At 32.5% G+C, this 27,435-nt stretch overlaps 2 protein-coding genes across 2 annotated transcripts in view; one reads left to right on the top strand and one right to left on the bottom strand.

Annotated features, from left to right (window-relative positions):
• The window catches only part of LOC119829473 (dynein heavy chain 8, axonemal), a 37,371-nt gene extending 32,182 nt beyond the window's left edge, over positions 1 to 5,189 (top strand). Inside the window, exons 80-91 of the mRNA XM_038351996.1 lie at positions 501 to 561; positions 636 to 815; positions 1,005 to 1,117; positions 1,204 to 1,289; positions 1,518 to 1,779; positions 1,938 to 2,177; positions 2,380 to 2,547; positions 2,711 to 2,852; positions 3,290 to 3,479; positions 3,624 to 3,745; positions 4,196 to 4,357; positions 5,064 to 5,189. Of these exons, the coding sequence (XP_038207924.1) occupies positions 501 to 561; positions 636 to 815; positions 1,005 to 1,117; positions 1,204 to 1,289; positions 1,518 to 1,779; positions 1,938 to 2,177; positions 2,380 to 2,547; positions 2,711 to 2,852; positions 3,290 to 3,479; positions 3,624 to 3,745; positions 4,196 to 4,357; positions 5,064 to 5,189 (1,852 nt within the window). The remainder of the gene's footprint in view (positions 1 to 500; positions 562 to 635; positions 816 to 1,004; positions 1,118 to 1,203; positions 1,290 to 1,517; positions 1,780 to 1,937; positions 2,178 to 2,379; positions 2,548 to 2,710; positions 2,853 to 3,289; positions 3,480 to 3,623; positions 3,746 to 4,195; positions 4,358 to 5,063) is intronic.
• Positions 5,190 to 5,427: 238 nt separating this feature from the next.
• On the bottom strand, positions 5,428 to 23,854 carry LOC119829801. Its single transcript, XM_038352512.1, has 6 exons — positions 23,522 to 23,854; positions 15,619 to 15,676; positions 10,256 to 10,472; positions 7,324 to 10,173; positions 7,127 to 7,244; positions 5,428 to 7,027 (listed from the first exon to the last, which is right to left on the bottom strand). Exons 3-6 carry the CDS (start codon positions 10,422 to 10,424, stop codon positions 6,970 to 6,972), a joined length of 3,195 nt encoding a protein of 1,064 aa, XP_038208440.1. The 5' UTR covers positions 10,425 to 10,472; positions 15,619 to 15,676; positions 23,522 to 23,854; the 3' UTR covers positions 5,428 to 6,969.
• Between the last annotated feature and the right edge of the window lie 3,581 nt (positions 23,855 to 27,435).

Here is a 27,435-nt window from a genome sequence, read left to right on the forward strand (position 1 = left end):
TGATCAAATTTTTTCTATTCTTTCAAAATTTCTAATTTATAAAGCATTTCAATGCTATAAAACTAAAAATTAAACTTTCACATTTATAATATTAGTAGGATAAGATAAATCGCCAAAATTGTATTGTATTGTATGTGTGGTTTCATACATTTTATACTGTTCCAGAATATTAACACCAAGTGGTCTAGATTCTGGAATTCTTTTTTACCTGTGCGTTGACTTCAATTTACTTACAAAGGCATTAGTGATATCCTAGCGGACGCCTTGTTGTATGTTTATTAAGAGTGTTTTTCAGGAGTTTTAGTTCTCTTACGTTCGCGAGGACGCACCATATTTTTTGGCAATAAGCGTTTTTCGTAGCTATATTTTCTTTTTTGTTATATTTGTAGTGATACATGTGCTCTGAGGTGATTCATCTACTATATTGATTATAATAAGAAAGTGCAATTTCTTGGAAAAGTTAATATCCCCCCATTTAATATTACGTTATCATTTTGCAGAAAATACGTTATTAGTTCTATGGGCGCCAGGTTTTCGGAAGCCGTGATAGTTAACTACGAAGTGAGCTGACCTATATTATCAACGTTGTAGATTGTTTGTTCGAAACACGTACTAAGTCATGCATATCCTTACAGAATATGGTTTTGGAATCACGTCCATTAGTTCCGTTAATTGGTTTCTTAGCGATGGGCTCAGATCCAACGCCTTCCATTGAAACTACTGCGAAGAGGTTGGAGTGTTTATGCTCATCTATATCTATGGGACAGGGCCAAGAAGTGCATGCTAGGAAACTTATCGATAGAGGTCTTAAAGAGGTATCAATTAATCGTTTTATTGACGTGTTCTTAAGGTTTTGAGATTAAATCTTTTCGGCACATTTCAAAATATTGGAGGAAATTTCATTAGTGATAAACGAAAGACTAGACCTGAAATCCCTGTAATTGTGTAATTTGCAATATTTCTCTTCTTGATACACTAAATGTGATCAATTTTATCATGACAAGGGCTTATGGGTGTTGCTACAAAACTGCCATTTGGGATTGGAATATATGGTAGAAATTATGGAGCAGTTTGCAGAACTCGAAAAGGAACCTGAAAAGGTGCATGAGACCTTCAGGTAAAGTTCTATTATTGTTTTTATAACATATATACTTTTAACTACTGTTGAAAAATGAGGTTATTTAATTTGGTAATTGTATTCAGATTGTGGATTACGACAGAGCCTCATGATAAATTCCCGATTACTCTTTTGCAAATGGCGATTAAATATACATGTGAACCACCTTCAGGTAAATTTGTGTTTGATAACAAACAAAAATTGTTTACAGCTAAATATCTCCCTACACTTTATTTCTTATTGATCTCTCTCTTAATACAATGATATATCTTTTCGTCGTTTTACAAAAATATCATTTTATTTATAATATTATAAGCGGTCTTATAGCTCATACTACATTTTTATTTATATTATGCTTAAGTAATATTCGTACATATAATTAGACAACTTAATTTAATAGGTATCAAAGCTGGATTGATGCGAACATACGACTCGATGAGTCAAGATTTCTTAGATTATAGCGACAGTCCCTTCTACTTGCCTTTGATATACACCATATCGTTCTTACATACGGTGGTGCAAGAGCGCCGGAAGTTTGGTCCCCTAGGGTGGAACATTCCGTATGAGTTCAATTCCGCGGACTGGCTTGCATCCTGTATGTTTGTGCAGAATCATTTGGACATCCTAGAACCTGGCCAGAACGTCAGTTGGACGACTGTTAGGTATGTTTTAACTGCATCTTCATTTTAGCCTTCTTCATTTTTTATTTTATATGCGTTTCTTATTTCTTCAAAAAAACGTAACTTTATTTCGGGGTTGCTTGTTTTTCAAGCGAGAATATCCGATATTGTGATGTATATATGAGTATAATTTATTTCAGATACATGATATCCGCGGTGCAATATGGCGGCCGAGTAACAGACGACTACGACAACCGTCTGCTTAGCACGTTCACTAGGGTTTGGTTCACAGACCAGCTGTTTGAGGAGGATTTCCAGTTTTATAAGAACTACGGTATTTTAAAGTTCAAGAATATTCCGGAATACTTAGAAGAAATTGACAAGATGAAGACGGTTGATCCACCCCAAGCTTATGGATTACATACTAATGCAGATATAACGTAACTTTTATTTTCATATTTTCAGACTGTACTAATCTATCAGTCTCTGGTATATAAAAAAAAATAAAACTAAAAATACAGTAGATAACTTATTTTTCGTAGCTTGCTTTTTGTAGTAAATTTAGATTACATATTTCTAATGTTACCTGAAAGAGGGTTGGATATTTCTCCTATCTACCACACATATTTTTTCATATACCAGGTATCAGCGCAATAAGACACAGGAATTGCTGGACACAATTTTGTCAATTCAGCCAAAAGAATCCAGCTCAGGCGGAGGAGAAACCAGAGAAGCGTCTGTGTACAGACAGAGTAAGGAGATGCTTGAAAAGGTCCCACCGAATTTTGATCCACATGAAGTCAAGGAAAGGTAAGATCTCCAAAAGCTATCGTGAAAAACATTGAAATTTAATTAAAGAAGGTTTTTGGAATCGATTGAGTGGATTTAGTGGTGCTATTTAAAAAAATAAAGTATTATTAGTATTAGTATTATTGTGTTGTACACAAGATTAAAAGTAATTTTTTTTCTGTAGACTGAGATATTATGGTATGTTGAACTCAATGGTGATATTTTTACGCCAAGAAATTGACCGCATGCAAAAGGTGATCACATTAGTGAGGTCTACGTTGAAAGACCTGCTTCTTGCTATCGACGGGACTATTATTATGAATGAAGTAAGTAAATAAATAGACAAATTGTATTATTTTGAGGAATCTTCATTTATCCAAATGAAGAGTATTAATCTTTGACGAAATGGTTAAAAATTAGAACTGACGTGGATCAGCTTTTATAATATTAAACTCAAGAAATTATTAATATTAAATTAATAATAATTTATCTAAAGTACCCTTTGCTAAGCATAGACAGAGTTGTCTATGCTTAGCAATGACTTGGCTTTCGATTAATATATATCTAGTACATTCATATTGGAATACCCGTGTTGTAAGGTTGATGTCATAAATGGTTTTGCATTCATAAATAATCCAGTGTCTGTTGCGGTTGCTTGCATCTCTGTGAGAGCTGATCTCAATAGGAACATTTTACTAATTTAACGTTTTTCATATCATCTTTCATTATGCAATAGAAATTATCTAGTATTAATATTCTTCAGAATCTACGAAATTCTTTGGATAATATATACGACGCAAAGGTGCCTAACATATGGCTGAAAAGTTCTTGGTCATCTTCAACGTTGGGTTTCTGGTTTACCGAATTTCTGGAGAGAAACATTCAGTTTTCCACTTGGTGCTTCCAAGCAAGGCCCCTCTCGTTCTGGATGACAGGATTTTTTAATCCCCAAGGTTATATAACCAAAATAATACATGCCTTAGAAGGTTGTTATTGTATCAAAAACTTAGTTATTATTTCAAGACTATGATAAATTAGAGGTATTGATGTGCATTTTTGTCCATATTTTTTTATCACTAACAGTTTTTGTTTAAAAGGATTTTTGACGGCTATGCGTCAAGAAGTAACTCGAGCGCATAAAGGCTGGGCTTTGGATATGGTCGCACTTCATAATGACGTTACTAAGTCGCTTTATGAAGAAATAAAAGCCCCACCACCGGTAAGCATTAATTAATACGTTAAAATAAACTTAATTTATACGTTCGTTTTGTATGAAATAATATGTCCTAAAAATTTTATGCAAAATAATTGTTCGTATGTATCCGACGAAATCTTCCGTGCTAGTATTCCGTATATTATGCACCTAAATTGTTTTTTTATTTTTTATATTAAACAAATAAAAAATATGTAAAGCGTATTTGCGAATATCACACAATTGTAAGTAAATTAGAAAAGAATTCAAAAATCTCCTTAATGACGAATTTGATAAAATATATTTATCAGGCGCTTAAAAGTTAGATGAAGATTAGGCCGTTTGTGTGTCAAATGCTGTCACATTTTATGAACTCGAATAAGTCAAACTGCCTGCAAATTCTTCGCATTTTCTTAAAAAATTACGTACAATAAGCTGTGAATAACGATCACTTTAATCAACTATTCGGTGTCATAGGAAGGGGTTTATGTACACGGACTTTTCCTTGACGGGGCTGGTTGGGACAGACGCAATTTGCGACTTTGCGAGTCGACATTGAAAGTGTTGTACACTGCGCTGCCGGTTGTACACATTTATGCGATTAACTCCACTGCGCCTAAAGATCCTAAGCTCTATCAGGTAAGTCTAGTATATCTATAGAAACTCCAAACACTCAAGTAGATTGTTGGAGAAGCATAAGGTGAAATTGCAGACCTTACGCCACTACAAATGGATTTCCGACTTGAAATTAAGAAAGAATTGACGAGAGGAATGAAGGAAAGGACTGGAGGGGGTGAGGAAAAGGATATGGCCTCCGGCTCCCCCACTCATCCTACGAAATACAATAGCATGATATTATTTCACGCCAGTTTTTTTGTGGGGGTGCGCTGGACCTAATCGTGCTCTAGCGTGCTCGACTTCTCCATACAGTTGCCAGTCCATTGCCATTTTGTTTTTGAATATTGGGTCTGATATGGTTTAATTTCTTTTTTCCATTTAAATTGTAACTTATTTACGTTGATATTCATTTTCTTTATAGTATATTTATTTAATATTAATTGTAATCCCTATTAAAATAACCTAGATATTATTTAAAAGCGTGGTTTACTTGCACACTAGGTTTCAAATCTTAATATATATAAATCTCGTGTCACAATGTTTGTCCTCAATGGACTCCTAAACCACTTAACCGATTATAATAAAATTCGCACACCATGTGCAGTTCGATCCAACTTGAGAGATGTTTAAATAATTTTAATTACGATAAATGACAACCCGGGCGGAGCCGGGGCGTGCAGCTAGTTATATATAGAAATCTTTCAACATAAATTTATTTATTTTTCAGTGTCCAGTATATAAGAAGCCCAGAAGAACAGACTTGACATTTATAACTCCTCTATGGCTAACGACTATTAAAAATCCCGACCATTGGATTCTACGAGGCGTCGCTATTTTGTGTGATATTAAATAGCTTCGCGAGATATCACTATCCATTCGTTCTTCTAATAAAGTACCGAAGAATGCCTTAGAAAGTGATTTAATCGTGTTAATTAATTATATACTTTATATATTTAATATTTTCTTTATATTTCTTAGTTATTAGTTTTGAAGATTTTTAAATAAATAAACGAGATAATTTATTTTAAAACGATATTTATTTTTATTAAAGATACGGAAGCATCCAGAGGTATTGCAATAAATTATTTACATTTCCATTAAACTTTAACAATACTGCATTGCATCCTTTACAATATACTATATACAGCATCACACAATAAGAGTTAGTTTTGTTCAGCGTCTATTGATATTAATGAATGGCTTTTTACAGAACTATCTGTTTAATCTTCGAGTAGTTAAGACTTAATTGACGATAACAATTCAATGGACGGAGCTGGTTCGCTGAATTAGTTTGGAAACTGTTAGTGGTTCGAGTGTCCTTCAGTTGCGTCTATCTATGCCGATTAATGTCTTATCAAAAGTTATTAATTTTTGACGATTTTTTGTTTTGTTTTTGTTTACATTGAATCTTCAGCTTACTAGTTCATAAAGATTTATTAGTATTGCTTATTAACCGGTAGTTTTTAGCTGTCAACACCCGAGCCACTAAAAGTACATTGAATTATTTGCTGTATTCTATAATTTCTTTAGATTCCTGGATACAATCTAGGCAATGCTTCGTTTTAAATATCTACGTTGCTTAAGATAATCGGTTTTGTCTTTTAATTTATTTTTATATTAATAAAACTCTTGTATCGTTGTATAATGTAGCTGCCGCATCGAAAAACGATATACATCTTTTACAAATCAGTCTTGTATTGCTGGATTGTTGTTCAAATTGACGTTATTTTACAATCATGCTTGGTGTCTCTATAAGATTGTTAATACATTTCTTGTTCAATATTCTACGAAAGATTAAGAGCTAAGTAGACGTAGCTTTGTTAACCTGTATGGTGTTTTCTTAGAGAATAAGGATTTAAATATTACTCACATTATGACTAAAACTTTGGCAGTATTTGTAGGTACAAACATTAGCAAATTTTATAAATCAGTCTATAATATGTGTAAAATGAGCCCTACGTGTAAAATGAAGGATTCTTCAAAATAATATTAAGAAAAATATACACAAAATGGAAATATCGAGATCTAGCAATTCTATAGATATAGGTACATCAATCTGAGAAGAACTTTTTACTACTTGGATTATATAATATTTCTTAGATATAAATATTACATACAGTCTTCTATTCACAGTTTATAAGGCTAATGTTAATACTAAAGCTTAATTTTAATATATTATAATGCATAATCATAGTATGAGTAAAGCATGTTATAATTCATTGTATACGTGAATGATATACCAAACACATATAGTATCTACAAATCATATCTTAATGAAGCTAGTCGTTGCAGCAACGAATTAGAAAAGCGAAGTACTACGTACTTCATAACATGTAACGAAAGCCCGGTATTCTAGAAATAGCCGTCTAATGTCACTTAAATACTTAAGGCATGATTACATATCAATATCAAATAAATTTATGATTATTTAGATTGAAGGCCATTAAATTTATTATAACAAGAAAAACCGGATAGGGAACAATGTTTATGACAGGCTATTTCTATTTTACTCAGGAAGTTTATGTAATAACTAAGTTAAATTATATGACGCCTTTGGCTTAACGATAAAATGAATATTATTGCACTTAATAACAGTAAGTTTCTTTGGAGGTGTCGGTTTCTTGAACGTCGAATCATTTAGTATCGCCCCGAAAATTCCCAAGTGGTTCAACAGATCTTGACCTAGGAGCTCTGAAAAAGTATGATAAGTTTAAAAAAAATGACAAAATTAATGAGATTAGAAAAAAATTAGTAAAGAATGAAAAAAACCATTATTAAATACGATGATACCTTCTTCGTGAAAGCGTCAGTTCGATTTTTCCTTCTTTAACTTGTTTAAAAAGTGTTATTGCTCCGGCGTGACTTAAACCCCGTGTTGCCACGTTGTTAACTGATAGTATTTCATCGCCTAAAACAATACAATTATAAAATTTCGTTATGTATTATAATTGGAGCTATTTTCATGAATTCACCAGTAAAAAATTTACCTTCATACACGGTTCCTTTATCAGCAGCTTGTCCGTTAGGGAAAACGGTTTTTACAAAAATACCCATTTGGCCTTTTGGTGAATCAGTCCCTCCGACGATACTAAATCCGAGGCTTTTATGGCCAGGACCTTTCCAAAACTCTACTTTATGTACGGAATTATTAGAATAATGAAGAGTGTTTTGTTGAATGACAGGATTATATTCTTGCTGACGCGATACATGGTTAGTATAATTAGGCGAACATCGTTGCGATCCTACTCTGCTAAAATATCGACTGCGGCTGCTACTTCTGAGTTGTTCTGGTATGCTTTCGAATGACCTATTCTGATAGAGTCTTGGTACGTGTTTTATATAGTGAGATGAATTTTCTTTTATTTCATTCGATTCGTTTTCATTACAGGCCGTCACTGGTTGTGGTTTCGAGCTATGGAGTGATATAGGCCGATAGTTTGAATTATTTCTGGGACTAGGCGATGAACGCATAGAAACTTCAATATTTGTTATGTTTTGCAAAGATGGGTGCAAAGGTGTAAAGCAATTTCGCTCTAGTAATTTTTCATCATCACTTTTTTGATTTGATATCGATTGCCGTTTATTAACTTGGATACCGACTTCACATTTTTGTTGGGGTTCATTTTCCAAATGTTGCGATTGTCTGTTATCCAAACCATTATGGACGTAAAATTTATTTTCACTTGGAAAATGAGTTTCAATAGTTATTTGATTGGATGGTGTTGGATTGTGTATAGTTTGTGAAATAATGTCAGGAGGAATATTTGAGGCATTATTTTGGAACGAAGAATTTTCATTTGGATGATTGTTAATTATGCGACTTAATGTGATTGGATTAATCTCATCATGGGCCATCACTAAATCAACTTGATACCTTTGAAATAGTGCTCCCTCTTCCAGAGCAGCTTCCGTAGAACACGAATTAACAATATGTTGAACTTCCTTCAGGGATGATAAGCCTCTTAGTACTTTATTATTTACACTTACTATTTCATCCCCTATTCTAAGTCGACCATCTCTATGGGCTATACCATCAAAGTCGAGTTTAACGACGATGTAGCGAATTTCAAAGTTTAAGCCACTTTTATCAAAGTCCACTCTATGTTGGGCTAAGTATACTCCCAAGCTTTCATCTAGTCGTGTTTTGATGAGCCTTATTTTTCTAAAACGTTTTGTACACGGACCTCTACCAAGTATGTCCTTCTCTAAAAGTCTGTTAATCTCAGACTCATTATCTGATAAATTATTTTCACATAAATTTGGAGTTGATGAGTGTTCGAAGGAGGTTAATTGCGATTGTAAAAAGTTGATTTTTCTAGTTTGAACTCGTTCATCTAATGTTATCGTTTTGTAAATGAAGGGCATTTTTTTAGAAACATTCTTTTTAGGTAGAGGAGGAGGTTTAGCATCGCTATAATCAATGGTAATTTGTTGATTTGAAATGTTCTTTGTATACTTACTAGTTGCTTCACTTTCAGCCTCGAATTCATAGGAAAGACTTTTATCAATGGGGAAAAGAGCACATGGTGTTGAACTTCTTCTAGCAGGAATTTGAACTCTGCTAACATTTATTTTATGGTTAAGACTTAACTGTCTTGAAAAATTTCCATAATTTCCATCCCTGTTAAGAGTACCACATCCATTGGAAAGGTGACTTGAATATCCCGGAGGAGAATGATTACTATATTCATCAGTTGGCCTTCCATCACTATCATAGCCAGATTCATTTGAACTGATATAATTACTTAGTCGGTGGGCTTGTAGAATTTCGCGATGTATACTTTGAGTCGACGAGGCCAAATCTCCTTTTAAATCTTGAGCAGAACCAAGAATAGAATTGTATTCATAAACTGGAAGACTATTTCTATTTCGGGGCATTAGCATGGGGTCATAATCTAACGGTGGTCGATGTGAAATCATAGATGATCTTCTGGGAACGTCCTCTATCCGTCGATAAGGATAAGGTGTTCCTTCGCATTCGTTTATACTTCGTACAGAATTTCTTGATGAATCAAGGTCGTGTCTCGCAGTTGAATTATTATTATTATAAACACTGTTTTCATGGACGGAAATATTATCACTACTTCTGTACCTTTCCTCGGAACGTGAATTATTTACATACATTCTTTCTTTTCTGAATTTGGGTGATTTTCTATCTATTCTTTCCGAAAAGCTTTGTCTCATAGAAATAGATCTATGTTGAGAAGCAATACTGTTCTCCTCTGGCAAAACAGATAACTTAGATCTTAAAAAGGCATAGGGAAAATTCGGTTTTTTATTAGAAGAATTATTTTGTTGACCATCTAATTTAGGTATATTGTCACAGCTAATAGCTTTAGTAGAAGAGTTGGAAAATTTTTCTTCTGAGAGTAAATTAGTTTTTTGTTTAGTTGGAGAATTTTTGTTCTCATTGTTAGTATTTTGCAGATCTATATCATCCGATGGATCGTCAGCTTTAATATAAGTTGACAAATGAGACGTAGAACAGCTCCGATATAAAGAGGGTCCATTCGTATAATTTACGGGTGATTTAGGTGTATTAAGCGATTGAGTTTTTGATGTGTTTAACATACCCGTTGAACCCATTCTGTGAAAGAATGACTTAAAAGGACTCGGCGATCTATCTCTAGAACCACTTCTTATTGATTCTGTATCACTATCTTTCTTTAATGATGCCGAATCTGAAGTACTACGGCCCATTTTCCAATTCTGTTTTTTCTTATACTGCCCGGTTATCACTGATGACTCTCCATTTGTGGAGGCATCATCTGCCTCTTTGGGCTCTTTTTTTAACATATCTAGTTTCTTTCCCATACGGCGACCCCACGTTGCGAAAACTGAAAAAAATACATTATGGTATGAATTTCAATCAATATCTTTTTGGTTAAGAGACATGGTCAATATGGAACAATAACCAACCTTTTTTCATCTCTTTCACATCTTCCTCCATGACCATGGCTGGGAGTGCGGTGACGAGCGTGAAATCGTGCGGGGCTGGCCCGGCGGCGACGTCTCGGCGGGGAGACGGTGTCGCGGCAGCCTGCGGCTCGGTCACTTCCCTGCGCTTCGGCCCACGGAAGAGGCGCATGATGACCGATCACGCAACCATCGCGTCACACCGCACGCACTACTTACTCTGCAATTAAAAAATACACTTATTCATTTTAAACTTATGATATTAATACACGCACCTACATCTGGTTCGTTATACTCGTATTATGTCTTATCAAACTTTTCATGTGCTGAATTGCGTGTGCTGTTTCACGGTAAGTGTGTTAATATGTTTGAGGAACTAATTACGAACGCTACTCGTCTGCTAAAACACAGAAGAGCTGAGAATGTAAAAGTATTGTAATAACATTTCGTATAATTATATACGTAGAACACCTACTAGGAGTACGTTATATTTTATGTATAAATTGCATTATACATTAAACGCTTTTATCATTATGTTAAACGCAATTATGCAAAATTTAGTTATCAAGTATTACTCAATGTGAGTACTCGATACATGATTGCGGTATTATGTTAAGTTTTGCAAGGCGTATACTGAACTTGTTTGCACGCAACGTATGGCATAAAGATGTAAATATACCTCATGCTTTGGTTTTATTAAGGACACTTAATAAACGTAATGGTGAATGCTTTTTGAACTGGGTTACATTAATAATAAAGATAGCTTTAGGAAGATCTTGCGCTAGCGGACGTCCCGCCTACTCTGTAATAATAAACAGCAATAAGTAATAAGTAATTTACTTGCAAGGAAATGATTTAACTGTTAAGAACTGGACGTGAAACGGTAAGATAGTTGGATGAGGATTGTGAACGGGTGTCATTAAGCGATACTACATGACGGATATTCGAAGATACTATAATTAGATGAGACAACAATTATAGCTTTAAGTACATATTTATGTTCACTTATCGGAACTGTCGTGTAACTTATAATGATAATTGTCAGTATGAGCGGAAGTGTGTGACTGGTCGCGAGACATTAGGTTTATTGCTGAAGACTGGAGATAAAAGGCATTAATCTTGCAATTTCAATAACTGCAATATTTTTTTTATAAAACACTCAATTATATTTGCATATATAAAGAAAAATACTATGCCGAATCTTATGTTACCTGTTAATTGCTCAAAAAATTTGCAATCATCTTTCGCTACTTATTTGGTGCGTTTATTGTCTTTAAATACTTCAATATGAATTAACTATGATTGATAACTTGAACAAATTTCGTAATTACGAGTAAAAACATATTGGAAGGATACATTCATTAAGTGCCTATTACACATTTTCCTAACGGATACGGATATAGATTTTATTATTGATTAAATCATGTTTGGTCTGGTTTTAAAAGAAAAGTTGTAGAGATTTAAGACCTAATAACCATCGCTGCATCGCTGACTCGTTTCCTCAAGCAAATTGAATCGTTTTCCGTAATGTTTTCTATTTTCAATGATTCTTAGTCATGTCGAATTGTTTCTATAATTCATATATGCTGGCCGGGCTTGGAATTAAAATTTCTAGCACACATTGAATCCACATCTGTTTTGCCTGCGTTATAATGTACCTATATTTTAAATTTCAAATTGTCTATCCTTATTCCTGCTCTAAAATATATACATAAAACAAAAAACGCTGTTCTCTTGTTATATTTATTTCTTAACCGGTAATTAATGTGATGGTAAGGTAGCTTATGTGATGGATACTAGTCAACCGTTAAAGTTGTGAAAAAAAAATCATGTACAAGTATCTAGTAGATACATTGTTTTTTTTTGCTGAAACAAGACATAATAAAAAACACAGTTACATATGTCTTAAGGAATTCATTATAAAATCTAGTTAGGAATGCCAGCTATTTCGCCAGCCATTTAGGAATCTGGTGCAATTAATAATCAAGATTTATATATAAAAATTATAACAATACGCATATCAATAAAAAGAGGGGCATGGTTCGCAAAAAACATCATCGTTCGGCGTCTCCATATGAGTTTAAATAAAAATATTTATGGCACGTCGCGTACAGGAAGTAAGCTGTTCCGGTGTATCAGGGTATAAATATATAATTCTAAAATGACTAATGGCATTCGCTTAACGGTTATCGTTAGCTCATCAAACATTGAAATTAAATCGAGTGGGTCGTAAGCCTGTAGGCGCCAAGGATATTTTGAATGAAGCATCAAAGAGAATGCCATCAACCATATTTAGTTCCCGTTTGCTGGATAATATTCTAATGACTTTGTAAAAATGATTATGCTCAATAACCGTGATACAAAATACAAAGTGCTATGTAACGAACAGATGTCGAACTAATTTTTTATCAGTTTTATGTTTATTTTTTCAATCTACTTCAAAATCACTTAAAATAAATGGAAGAAATTTCAAAAATGTTAAATAATGACGATATGATCTCTGTAGCAGTATTCGTGGTTTATATATTTAATAATATTAGTCTTTAGTGAGACCGAAAAGGTATCTATTTAGGCATATACTGAAGATACCTTTTCGGTCTGTATGTAGGCTTATGTAAGTATTCTTATTGTTTTAAGTGGGTATCGCATAAAATACGTGTTAAGAATTATGCCAGTAAGCACCTAGTTTTAAATATGCCTTCACGTGTAGTCTTTTTAAAATATAATTAATACCTGAATTTTATGAATGATCACTAAAATGTCCATTATATAATATTAGCTAGGATTATGGTTACTAACTTGTTGAATGTATTTAATTTCTTGTGAAATGTTTTGCGCAGTATTTTATGCGTGTATATAATATGGGCTACTGTAATTATAAACTACATGAAGCGGCATGGTAGCTAAGTCTTCGTTCTACGTATATTCTATATGTAGTCAAGCTGCATTCCTCTTATATTATACTCTAGGTACATAAATAATGCACAAGAATAATTTCCATTCTGTTATAGGGCAATAGCTAACGATAAATATGTGACTTTTCTGAGCAAATTTAGAATGGGCTTTTATTATATTAAGTTCTAGAAGTATCGAAAGATTTTGATTAATTTCTGTGTTCTGTTTGTCCTTTCAAACTCATTTGGGTACTTAAGTAAGGAAGAAATAAACGAAGTAAGTTAGTTTAAATATTGATAGAAAGTTTGGCAAAAGAGGGAAAGTTTAGTTTTATTTATGTTTTCCCCTTCATCATAAATTTATAAATGTCTCTATTCGGTTTCACAATGTTCTAACATTTGTAACATATTTGATGATCGTTTACCCAAGAAGTGCAGTATAGGAGTTTAGTTGTGCTATGCTTAGTTTTTGTTACTCATTATTTTTAAATTAATCACCGACTCAATGAGAAAATTTGACTGTAATATTTAAAATTTATCATTTTTTTTGTTTTTTTATTTTTAAACATATCATGTCTTTGCAAATAAAGCCAAGCCTAACGCTTGCGTTTATTTAGGATTATACTACTTGTAATAAAGTTTTTATTAAATCTATATACATACGTCGGCGATATACATCCTTGTCCTTTATTTTTTCGAATCTATTATAATAGGCGTTCTATACATGCACACTGCATAATATTAAGCTTTAGACGTAGCTTTAATTATTTATATCTATATAATCTTAGAAATTAATGACTGTATAATATATCATAAGCCTGTTTGGCTAACCATAGCTAGAATAGGTGTATGCACTTCTAATTTCATGTGTGAAATTGTGACAGCTGACACATAGTAATATAACAAAATATTTTAATCAAAGATTTAATTAACAGTTTCAGATGTCAGAAATTCAAAGCCAGATTTAATTAACAGTTTCTCATGTCTATTGCATTCTGCTATTAATTTTTAGTATAGGTACGATCACTTGAACGTGACAATTCACATGTAGATGTTAATTAAATGCCATTCCTCAGAACCATGTCAACGAATAACGTAATTTGATACATTTCTTGTATTAAAGTAACGAAATATGTCAGATCATAATTTCTAAATTACCCTACACTTAAAATTCCTAGCGGTGGAGGATAGGAATACCATGCAAGCCATTCCTGAAGACGATTTGTATACGAAGTTAGTAATTACGAACGTTTTTCTTAATGATGCTGGCATACAGTTGAGCAAAAGTACGTTTATGTAAATAGATGCTTATTTCCCTACCGTTATTAATTTAATCATCATTGCTACGGGAATGTCCTTATGATATTATAATACGCTTACCTTTTATAATTTCCTCGTACTTTCAATAATATCTAACGTCACCTCAATTTGTGGAATCTATGATAGTGCTAGCCGGTAGTAAAAAATGTTTTGCTCTGTTGGTTGCTTGTAAACTGTTAGATTTGAACGTTGATTTAAAAAAAGTGTAGTTACGTGTTCCACTAAGGTAGTCTATAGCAGTATGCTTTTTTATAGACTAAATGTCTTTATTTTTTTTTTACAAATAACATTTGAAACCTGCAGATTGTTATATGTTGGTGTGATACTTGCGAAGATTAGGTTGGCGGTTGATCAATCAGTTATGACCCTTCAAAAGTCGGAGCTTTGGCAATGAAGTATTACCTAACATGTTTACGTACAGAAGCTTTGTTTTGATGTGTTAGTGGCAATGTGTACGCAGTTAGTCCCGCGTTTGACGGGCATTGACATCGAGTCGCGAGGCAGGTGCGCGTTGCTAACTAATACACCTAAGCACGAGTGTTCTTTGCTAATAGCCAACTCACGAATAACCAAGATGCTGGTTATATTGCATGCATATATTTCTAAGAATGCTCTGCTTCTTTTTGTTCGCTTATCATTCATTACGTGTGCAGAATGCGTGAGTAATATCCTTATACATTTAACACTTGTCCTTATTTTATTGCTTTGTTTGGTACTGATATTTTTCAATACGAGACTATTTCTGCACTCTTAAACAATGAATATAGAGTTCAAATGGTTCACTGTGCGTCTGAAAAGAACGACGTAGGAACTCGAATTCACATTTTTAATCCATGCATTATTGTACGTTATCATTTATACCTGATTCTTAATATCGCCAATTATTTTTATATCATTAATGTTAATTCAATTCAAATATTTTACAATGATAAATAGTAGATGTATCACTAAGTCCTCATTTTCGATGTCGATTCGATACCTTATTCTGCTTAAAGTAAAATAGAACATAGAACGGTCCGACGGTGAGCGAGCTACAAAAAGGTAAATTTGTAATTGTAATGTGGATTAGAAACACCGCGTACGAGAATACTCAATACGAGTGTAAACATATGACCTAGGAACATTATTTATAAATGCAGTACGATGACTCACCTCATGCCAAGAATGCTCATGGAGCAGACGGACGGCGGCGTGCGCAGGCGACGCTTGACTGAAATAAGAAATAAAACACTTTTCAATAACTGACGTTTTTACTTTCTATCTAGTTTATAACGTTATCTGATAATTAATTCTAGAGTTCTGAAGAATCAGATAGCTGATCTCAGATCTGCAGGATATATGCTGTGCTTTATTTAATGCGTGAGAGTACGAAGAATTTTATTTAGTTAATAAATTCAAATGGGATATTTTATGCTACGAATAGTTTCAATTCAATCTTTTCGTGCTTTAATATATAGACAATTTATGTTACAAATTATATAATTGTTCAAGCTTTCAAGAAAAAGCTTGATTAATTCTTTCAAAATTCATTCATATTAATGATATATTATTTAATTCTTTCCATATCAAGACAGTAATAGATTTTTCGATTATTCAAATATGAGTTATTTAATACATAATAACCATAAAATAAACGCTTAATAGGTGTTTATTGAAGTTGGTTTTTATAATGCAAGCGGCATGAAGGGATCGGAAACATAAAAATTCCATCACGTACAAAATTTATCGCCATCCATTGCAGGACAATAGGGCGGCGTCGAAAGAGTGGCTAATGGTAATGGCAATCATGGCTCAGCCGCTCACCATGACATGCAAATAAAGCTCTCCAGTGTCAAAGTATTACGTGATAAAGAGATTTGTAAATTTTGAATCATGTATTGTCGAAAGTTTTATGGAAACTCTCTCCTATGAGTTGACATTTAAATTTCTGCGTTTACTTTTAAACAGCGTTCTTATTGGAAGTTTTTAATCGGTAGAGGTTTTGGCAACTTATGTGAGGTTCATAAATAAAAATTAATAAAAGGATACTTGTCACAAGGCTAACATTATTATATAAATAATCCTCTTTATTCAAAGTTGTTTACACAGCCTAGATTACAGTCAAATTGTTTTTACATAACAATGTTCAACTAATATTAATTTAGTCATGACATCAAAAAAAGTTTAATAAAAGGTGCATGCTTAGGTATATTGAAGCAAATATTTTCAGCCCACAGACTTGCTCGAGTAGAAACCGAATAAGAAGTAGCGTATCTTTGACGATATCCGGTATTTATATTTATCTGTGTAAAAATTACGACTTGCGACTAATCTTTTATGTTTTCAGGTGTTTAAACCAAACGAACAAAAAAACAAATTTAAATACATTTTGCACAACTGCATTTTGTCCAGATTATTTTTTACAAAAATACTGATATAAAAAGCAATGGTTTTAAACATATTCTCATAAAAGATATTTAACAAACTCTTTCGGTTAAATAACTTCTGTTTACTTAATTGTTACAGAAAAATGTTTCACAGATATTTGTAAAAAAAACTGACCTTCCAATCACATTGATTTTCAAGTATTGCGAAAAACTATATAACTTTTTGCTCCCATATTATTTTTCCAAACTTTCTATTTGGTCAACATGAAACACAATTCACGAATAAGTACTATCCATCTTAACAGGTTTGAAGCTCTGTATTTCATCATATAAACTACAACTCTATACAGGGAAACTATCTTATTTCAAAGAATGTTAGTGACCATAAAATACATTTTATCTATCCAGTTTTCTCATATATAGGTACACTTTTGAAATAATAGGAACAACATATTTCACGTGTGGGGTTTCAACTCACATAAGTCATTGTTATTATATCGGGCAAATACCTACGTTTGAAATATGTTTAAACAATAAACATCGCTGTAAATATTAAGGGATCACTATTTATTGCCTCATTAAAATGTCGATTGTGAGAGCGAAAAAGCATAAAAAATCCTGAATTTTTATTTTTACAGGCAATTTGGTTCGACAATTTACAAGATGCGTGCTTAAGATAATGTCATAATACAGAATTTCTTGTCTTTACCTAATAGATACCTTATCCTTGCGTACTATAACTTTATGTTTTTGTCTATTTCAATTGCGACTTCTACATAATATAGTTAGTTTCTTCTACTATCTCGATTGTACGAGATTATTTGTATTGGTAGAATAGTTCTGTTTCTACACTGTGATTTTGTGGCCGTTGTCTTTTTAAAACATATTTTTTGAAAACTGTGTTGCGCAATCAGCTTGTCCATGACCTTGAATTGCGTTGTTATTTGGTTCTTTTAATAAAATTACATTCGGATCACATGACGCGATAAAATAAGATATTTAAATGCAATCAATTTGGGCATAAAGAAAGGGTATCGTGAGCACTGTGCCGGTAATTTGTCGCTTGTACTGTTAAGCGAACAATTTATAAGCATGTAGGCGTAGGAGAGCGCACGCGCATCGTAGGCGGACACAGCCATTGACGAGAAATGCCCTTCGCGAGTGCTTCCACCTACACCAAAATGTGGCTTTTATGATCTCCTACAATCGTATTTTTATAAAACTTTAACACTTTTACTGCAGCGTTACCTTCAAAGTAAGCACTGTCAGCTCCATGTACACAGTTTGTAAACAATTGTTTTAATTGAAGGCAATATTACTGATATGGGGAAAGTTTTATTGCTCTAGCTTTTGTTGTTCCAGGAAATATAGATGACTTGAGAATTCCTTCTGTTTTTGTTGTTTAAGATTTTACAAAGTAGGCAGTAGATGTACACAAAGTAATGACATAGAATATATCTTAATCGTTCATTCAACGGTATCTTAGGTTGCGAAGTAGGTTTTGCGCAGCGCAAATCGCAGTAAGTGAATCAAATACGTCAACGTGGAAGACGTTAATTATTGTGGCTAATAAAATAAACTCGATCGACTCCAGCAATATTATCTCGAAACGGTTTCTGCCACAAAATTAGATCTTATCCAGATCGTGATTCCGGTTAACTACGAATGCTTTTATAAGTAATTTATTCGATAAGTACTTAAATAAGCGTTTCTTATTAATTTTATGGTTAACAATTTGCTTGTATCTATCGTGATGCGGAGTTATGCGTGTTCTTTATTGTCTTTATTTATAGCGATCATTTGCGGTGAAATGAAATTGTAATCTCGCAAGAGAAGTAGATCGGATCACGATACATTAGGCTCATCCGGCACTCGCTCTTATGATTTGTTTCACGTGTTACGATGTAAAATCGACGATTCTAGTTATTATTATATTTTTAGCAGTTCGTCTCTGCGCCGCCTCTGGCCACGGTATGAATAAGGTATTTCTTTAATTGAATATGAAACTAATTAAACTTTTAACGGAACACCATTAATTAATTATTATTATTTACCATCTCAGGATTTTTGGTTTGTTAGTTTTGTTCGAATTTTATATTTACCACACTTCTTTCCGTTTAATAACTTCTTCCATAATATAAATGATTTTGTTGTCAGGCGAAATTGATTATGTAACCTGTGAATAACTGACATTAAGTCGTAAAAGGTACTTTTTTAATTGCTTTCTTTTGTGTTATGTTGATCATAAAAACCTAACGACCGTAAAAAAGAGCAACAGAACAAAATGAGTATAACATTCATTTCAAATATAATCTGCCACATCGACACATCTGGAGCTGATTACGATCTGGTAAGAGTTTGCTCAAACTTGGAGATATTGTAAACATTTTATTACTTCAAAAGTTTTTAGTGGTCCCATAATGTATAATCTTGGTGCATTTTTATACATAATGAATTTGAACCTTTGGAAAGTTTGTCTGTAATGATAATTTTTGTTCCCGACTTTTATGGCTGGCGCCAGCGAATGTTTAATTCGTAATTTTACAAAAAAAAGAAAATAGGTGTTTATTGAGTGTTTTTTTTATTTCCAAAGAAGCATGTGATAAAAACAATCAATATTGTTAACAGTTATTCACTAATCAGGCACAAGACATAATAAGAGAAAGGAAAATAAAAAGAGAAACAATTTGAACTTAATGAGGTGCCACAAATGAATACAAATAAAAGAGTTTCATCTTATAATACTTGCTGTTTGCTTTAACTTTTAGAAGTAAAAAATACATTTTTATTCTGATCCCATATCAGCTCAGAACAAGACAGCCTGTCCAGATTCTTTTATGATATATTCGCTTTGTTTTTAAATAGACTTCCTTAGAATGTTACTTCATTATTAACGTTTATGTATTCTTAGTAAATCCAATTTGCAGTTGCGAGTTAGCAACAAGGACTAGATCGTGGCGATTAATCGTGGCTTAGATTGTAACATGGTCAGATATTATCGACAGGTTGTTCAGTTACCTAAAAAGTGTTGCGTGATGACTTGATTGTAATAACAAGTTGTATTCAGTGAAAGCTGTTACTCAATCTACGTAATGAGTTCAGAAAGAGCGATTCGTGGCCGGCGACAGGCGATCCACGCCGATGTTTCATTAGTAAAAATTAAAATTCCAATTAATACGTATGTATCTCAAGTCCATGGAACCTGTTCGCTTCCGGAGTTACGCTAAACCCGTTTGCTTATAATTTGTTCTTTTCGAAACATTTTAAATACGTTTTTACATCTCGTTCGCGGCATCTTATTATGTGCGGCAATTAAAGGCTCCGTAACAAAATTAATAAAATTCAATTGATATGATTTTTGATATCGTTAATGTTATAACAAAAGATGTGACCCTCCTATTTGATATTAGAATGTATGTGATAAAGGAAATTCAGGAAGATTCACTTTTGTTTTTTAATGTGAGAGCATTGCAAGTATATACTAAAATTTAATTTATTATCCAAACATAATTACTCGTATTATGCTGATTTTCAAAATACTGGAGATAACGTTTGCCTTAGAAATAACCTTTTAGAATTATCTGGTTAAAAATAGAAGCAATGAGGGTTAAAATAATTGCTGTTAAAATTTAGGCGCTATTGTTTCCTGCGTATCTCTTTTTCATTACATTGTCCTGAAAATGTTAACGTTTATTTCCCAATTGGATTCTAAACATAGTTATTTTCATCAGATTAAGCCACGATAGGTTAATCACCTATTGTTCTCTAAGACAATTATTAAAAGACGAAATATTACTGAATTAGAATTGTGTCTGCCCTTTGGCACGTGATTAAGGATCATTACTTTACGTAGGTACTCCTTTCTCTTATATTGTGAGAGGCTGAAATATTCTATACATGCTAACTAAGGAATAATGTTGGTTGTGATTGATCATATTGACACCCTTGAATGCTTGAAAGTACAGAATAAATGTATTAAAAGATATGGCAACACATAGATGGGGTTTTGTTTTCAGAAATTGCAAATAGACTTAGGGTCATTTGACGAAAATTAAGGACCGCCGGCCGGCTATTGGAAGAGATGTCTTGTAAATTTCTGCTTATTAAAGGAAATATAATTTTATTAACCCCTAATTATTATTGCAGCATTTTAAACAGTGTGATGTTTATTTTAGTTCTGAGCATTTTTTTATCATTTTTAATCAGAAGAAACCCCAAGTAGATGTCATATCGCGTAGTTTATAATGCGGAGTAAGGGTCGTCTACAGACATAGTTACTTCTATTTCCTAAATCGTACACAGGGGAAGTGTCTCAGGTGTTCAAATCCTCTCCCTCTACCCTCCTAAATATATATTTAATAATTTCAGCTTAATATGACGTAGAAAATATATTGAATGGTTTTAATCTTGCAAGTAAAATATTATTTCTTAAGCAGTGTTTTTTGTGTCGGTGAATTAACGTGATTTAAAATGATTTAGTAAAGCTTTAATATTTATTTTTCTTATGGCCAGTTCTCTTGTAAAGGAATAAACAGATAATTATAGTTGCTTATATGAGCTATTGTTTATAGAGTCTTAACAGGAAAAAAAAGATACATAAGACGACAAAAGGGACGGGAGTAAATAGCAGGTAAATACCTTAGCTGGTTAGGTAGACCTTTTTCTTTATTAAAGTTTATTTCAAAGATATGGCCCGCTAAAAGACAACAATAATAGATTTTCGTGGAAAGATACATTCCACTTCAAATATTGTTAATGTATATATACAATGTTTACAATCATACATATTTGTAAATCTCTGTAATCAATAAATGTCGAGCTTACCTAAGCATTTAATTTACAATTTCTAGGAAAGATATGTAATTAATTAATATCTACATAATTTTAAAATGAAATTGTTTATTCTATTGATATTGAAATAGAATTACTCAAATTTATAAGAATTTTAAAGATAAGAAAAACATTTCATAAACAGGTGAAGTTTTAATTAAATAAATAAAGAAAATTTCTAAATACAGTTCACGTATTTCCGATGGTATAGTAATTCTTAGTAATTTAGTCATGATGTCATTGAATCAATGTCTTTTAATTTTGATTTTTTGAAAGAAAAAGGGCTTTAAAATATTAAATATTTATTAGAAAATCGTAAATCACTTTCGTTATTTTTGCATTCATTTCCATAAAATACAATTCCCCGTCTCCTGCTTAATTTTCCGAAGTTCTTCGTTTTCTTCAGTATCTTTCAAGCATTCCAGAGCCAGTGAGCAGTCCAGTAATATCCGTTAGTTAGCTAAATATAATAAATATACTTCATATATTCGTAGTTATTAATCTTAATGAATAAAGCAGACTTGTGACGCTCTAGTGGCATTCAGGTCGCATGTGTGAGCGCTGCTGACTATCTCGGGCAGGCTCAATGATCTCTATTTTGTATTGTAAAAACTCTTCACAGATTAATACACATGCGTATTCATTCATACCATTAGCGGTCACGCGACTATGATATTATTAATTGTGTAATACGTTACCATATTCATACAAGATGTGGAATTGTTGACGTTCCATAACTTTGTGTTAAAATGTTGCAATTAAATATATTTTATGGATATATCAACAAATGTTTTTCTAAGAACGTTTCTATAAGTGGCTTGTGCAAGCTGTCTGCCAGTGCTCGAGTCGATAAAAACTTTTTACTACTGAATCTAGTAGTTTTGTAACGGGACGGTAAGAATCATCAACTTAATGTAAACGTTTTACATCAATAAAAATAACATAAAGTACAGGTCGAGAAACGTTCAATAAGATAATCACGGTCAGCCCGCGTTGAATCTAAAGTTTAATAGTTACAGTGAAATGGTTAAGGCCTCCCCTGGACACTGATGGCATTGATAGTTGACCAAGAAAATAACGCAGGTGCAAGAAAGCAATTTGTGTCAGCTATACACAAAGTGATATTTTGTTAAATTAACGTTTTTGCTGCGTAGATATCTTAAATAGAATACGTCCATGTTTTCTAAAAGAGTCGTCGACGTTTCAAAAGCGACCACTATTTTCTTTTTTTGGTAACTCTTTAATGTTTCAGTTTGTGTGTAAAAATAAATACGTTTTTAACGCTTCAGCTATAAAAGCGGATGCGAGTTTTGAGACATTAGTCTCTATTTTAAAATGTTGTCTCTTTAGCATACAAATTGGATTAGAAAATGTAAGTGGTACTTGACAATTTTTTGTTACATTGTGGGCATAGGTTCTCCAAGGATAAACAACCGTTACTTTGTCTCGACCAGGAAATTATAATAATATCATAGTCTTTTCTATAAACGCTTTTTATAACCTTCAATTGACTTGCAAGCGATTTAGTAGATAATTTATACATTTTATTGGTTCTTTAGTTACTTTTTATTTCGACGAGAACCTTGCTTCATAATATAAATTAAATTGCATAGACAACAATTTTAATAACTAAATTATCAGTGCATGTACGTAAAAGTAGGTTTAAATTAACATTTAAATGATTATTATCATATATGTATACAAAATAGTAAAATATATTTATATTCTTCAAAATCATGAGTTTTGCTTTATCATAAGTAGTTAGATTTATCGTATTTTATTCTTAGCATATTATATTATTATTTAAAATAGGCTTTTGTCAATAATTCATAACAAAAAATAAAAAACAATATACTCACTATTTAAGCTTCTTATCAATGAAACAAAACAAATAAACAACAATCCAGCGACTACCGTGCACGATCAGTAAGACACAACACTATAAACAATACATTGTAGTCATGACGTCACTGGGAATCGGCACGCGTTATCACAAATAGCGTAGAGACGTGCAGATCGATCTCAATGCGGGAATGTTTTGATAAGGGCGGGTGCGGACGCAATGCTGACGATCGACTATGACTATCCACTACGGACCGGCGGCGGTACGAAGAGCGGCGAGTTCGGTGCGCGCGGCGCGACTGACGGACGCACCAGCCCGGCCATACACTGCCGCAACGCCGTACAGCGATGAGCAGCGCTACAACGAATTACAAACCATTATTTAACTGTACGCCTACAGCGCCGTATTCAGCCTGAAGATATGAGCAAATTTTGGCTTTCAGATATCGTACAATCAAAAGCTATCTCTGCGCTGGATTGTACTACGTTATCTTAAAACGATTAGTCGCATAGAGTTGGAGAGTGCATTCATTCATACGTTTTGGTTAAATAACTTTAACTCAAATACTATATACATACTTATTGAGCAGAAATTGTATAGAAAGTAAGTTTTTGCCTAAAACTAAAATAAATATAAACAATGAACTTATGAGTATAGTAACGTGTGAAGTAAAATAATATTGTTTACAGAAATGTTACAAAAGAAAGTTTAAATTAAAGATCTTGGTAATTAATAAAATACAGAGCAATTAACGAGAGCAGTCATAACTATTAAAACATTAGAAAGCGATAGAATAGATGCATAAAATTGGTTGATTGAATATTGAACGGCGTGAATAAAGATATTGTAGCTACTACATTAATTAAAAAAAAAAGATCAATTTTCTTTTTATTGTTCACGAAATAGACATTATCATTGAAGAATGAGAACATATCTTGAAAATGGCATTTGAGAGTTGGTATGCATACAGTTATTATAGTTGTTATTTTTTCATTTGTCTAAAAAGGATTCGATAGGGTTGCGATTTTCAAGTGCATATTATACAAATCTTTTTACCGATGTCTTTATTACCTGTCAGGCTTTTTATTAATTTCATTGTAATTATATAAGATAGCATATAAGAAGGCACGGAAAACTACTCTTTTCTCTTCATACACAAATCATTGTATAAATTGAAGAGAACATTTTCATTTTAATTTAATAACAATAGGTCTAAAATTAAATACCTCAGTATAATAGTATAAGCTTCCATTGTATACTCGATTTATGTAAAAAATTTATTGGCTCGGCACAAATTATATTAATCAATATTATGTGTAACAAATAAATTAAACTTATATGGTACTATATTATTTTATCAAAATGGTAGATTAAATTATTATTTCGCTGCGATTAAAAATATGCAAGTAACGCTACAATTACTTTGTTATTACAAGGCAAGCTGTGAGCAACGTCTGTTGCTAAACAAATTTAAATATACACAGTTTCATAAAACCGTCTTGATTTGTTATGTGATATGAGAAAACCAAGGCTTGCAATTTGCATAGAATCATGATACAAGAAGAATTATCATTTCTATCATAATGTTAAAAGCTCCCCCCTATTTTCATACTATAACGAAAAAAAAATTATTTTTTCTAGGGCTATAGGAAAAGAAAAAAAAATAATAATTCAAATTAATATTAGTAGGTGCATCACTTGCAATTACCAACGCTTGTTGCTATTAGGTTTTCGGTTCATTATTCGGTATAAATCGTTTGGCTGCAGTTGTAGCTAACATAAAAGTTCTTAGATTATTAGTTACATAATAATATAATGTATATATATTGCTATGAATTATAAATTTATTAAACTGTTTTGCAAAAAAATGCAATTCCAAAAACTGACAAAACATTAGAACAATTATGCAATTTTAATTCGAAAAATGCGAAATTTACCACTCGTCTAAGTTATTTACTATGTTGTACCTCATGAATAACTGGTGTAGTTGGTTATTAGCGTGATTATAATAACCAAAAAAATTCATAGATAAAGCTTGTAAAATGGTCACGGGCTCGCGCAATTTAAACGAAATAAACACGTATTCCATCATAATCACGTGTGGAACATACTTTATCGCCTCACTATTAACTCTACATAAGTGAGATTCTCCGTACATATTCGTTTTAACATCAATACGGTATAAATTAACATCCCGCTGTAACACTTACCCGGTTAGAAATTCTACGAAACATTGTTACTATTGCTAAATAATACAATGTAAAAGTATGTGCACTCTATTTATTGTTAATGCATATGGCAATAGAGGAGAATCTAATATGGGACACATTATATATTAATTCAATTTGCTTTATGTTTCCAATCATATTTATACTACATCCTTAATAATCCTTTTTTGCGAATGAATTAAAAATATGTTAAAATATTTAATCTATAAATTAGGCAGAATAACTAATGAAAACAGAAATCTGAAATAATATTCCTCGTATGTTTACGTTTGAAAATAAGCGATTGTTGTTTGTAATATTGATTTAATGCGATTAGAATTACACGTAATTGGTTATTATCATATAAATGGGCTTGTATATAATATAGTGTTTTTTGCTACAACAATACTAATTAATATAAAAGGGAATGTAAAAAAAGGAATGCTTATAAATATCAATATAGTAAATACCAAGAAGCATATAAAATACATGCGTATTGACAGTATTACAGTTCAATTCAGTAATAAAGGTATATGTCACAATTACAAAAATGGAAATAATCAATACGCATGGTTCAATATAAGGCTATACATACGTAATAACATAATGCATTTATTTATTCTTAATACCTTATATAATTTTTTCCCCGCGACTTCGGCCGAGTAGTCATAGGAAAACTCACTTAGTTATGACTTAGTTATATATAACTAAGTGACGTACAAAGATAGCTTGAAGCCCAAGTAAGGACCAAGGATTTTAACCCCAAAATCCTATGGTAACGCGAACTATGCAGGCGAAGCCGCGAACGGAAACCTAGTGGTTTTGAAGGCGATTGTAAAACAATAAAATAATCCATATTTTATAAGGAGGTGACCGCACCGTGTCTATCTATGTTGTATCATCATTACGAAAATGTATAGATAGCTGAGTATGCGTAACATAATATAGGGTATCATCCTGTGGATCATAAATATTGTAAAACAATTTCATAAGAGCAAACGTTGGCAATATGCGTATAAGTAGGACATGGGCGTTTTATATGTAACATGTTTTTAAGAACAAGGATAAGCCAAAAATTATTTACTAAATAGGAGTGAATCAAGTTGTATATAGAATGATGTACTCGTAAGCCGTTATAGGTTGTGATTAAAAATATCTACATTTATTATAAAAAGAGGGCACATACGCTCCAGGACTTTTATAAATATACTAGAATTTGCTGATGGTTTTGCTCGATACAGATTGTAAATATCTTCAGTGCGATATGAAATTTAAAGATAACAAACAACATATATTGTAGGAAGATGGTCATTTTATAGAACCCAGTTGCTAATACCTATAGGGGCTCTTTGTGGCTACTATTTAAGTGCGTTTCATTCTTTATGGATTGCCTAATTCCTAATCCATCTTACCACGAAGTACGCACATAAATTTTATGACAGTTCTTAATCCCTCCATCAGCCCATATTTGTTTCTACTATCATAGGACTCCTATATACTTCAATCCCTTATCCAACATACCGGAAAAGTGCAGGTTTGCAGATGCCACATGTCGTCGAACTCTTAAATTGATGAATAGATGTTTTCCTTCACCGTTTCGAGCAGTGGTAATGTGGATAATGTCCTGGGACCTAGGACCCACCACTGTTCTGTGGTAGTTTTTTTAACTAATAGCCTTCCATTCAACAAGCAAATAAATCAATAGAAAAATAACGTATGTATA

This window comes from Zerene cesonia, chromosome 10 (genome assembly GCF_012273895.1).
Source record: "Zerene cesonia ecotype Mississippi chromosome 10, Zerene_cesonia_1.1, whole genome shotgun sequence".
In the NCBI taxonomy this organism is placed as follows: Eukaryota; Metazoa; Arthropoda; class Insecta; order Lepidoptera; family Pieridae; genus Zerene; species Zerene cesonia.

What these genes read in the sequence shown, in the direction of transcription:
- LOC119829801 (XM_038352512.1), bottom strand. Translation starts at nt 10,424, where the DNA reads ATGCGCCTCTTCCGTGGGCCGAAGCGCAGGGAAGTGACCGAGCCGCAG. An exon ending in TAAAGGAACCGTGTATGAAG is followed by an intron (nt 7,245 to 7,323) that starts GTAAATTTTTTA and finishes GTATTGTTTTAG; the next exon opens with GCGATGAAATACTATCAGTT. An exon ending in CTGACGCTTTCACGAAGAAG is followed by an intron (nt 7,028 to 7,126) that starts GTATCATCGTAT and finishes ATACTTTTTCAG; the next exon opens with AGCTCCTAGGTCAAGATCTG.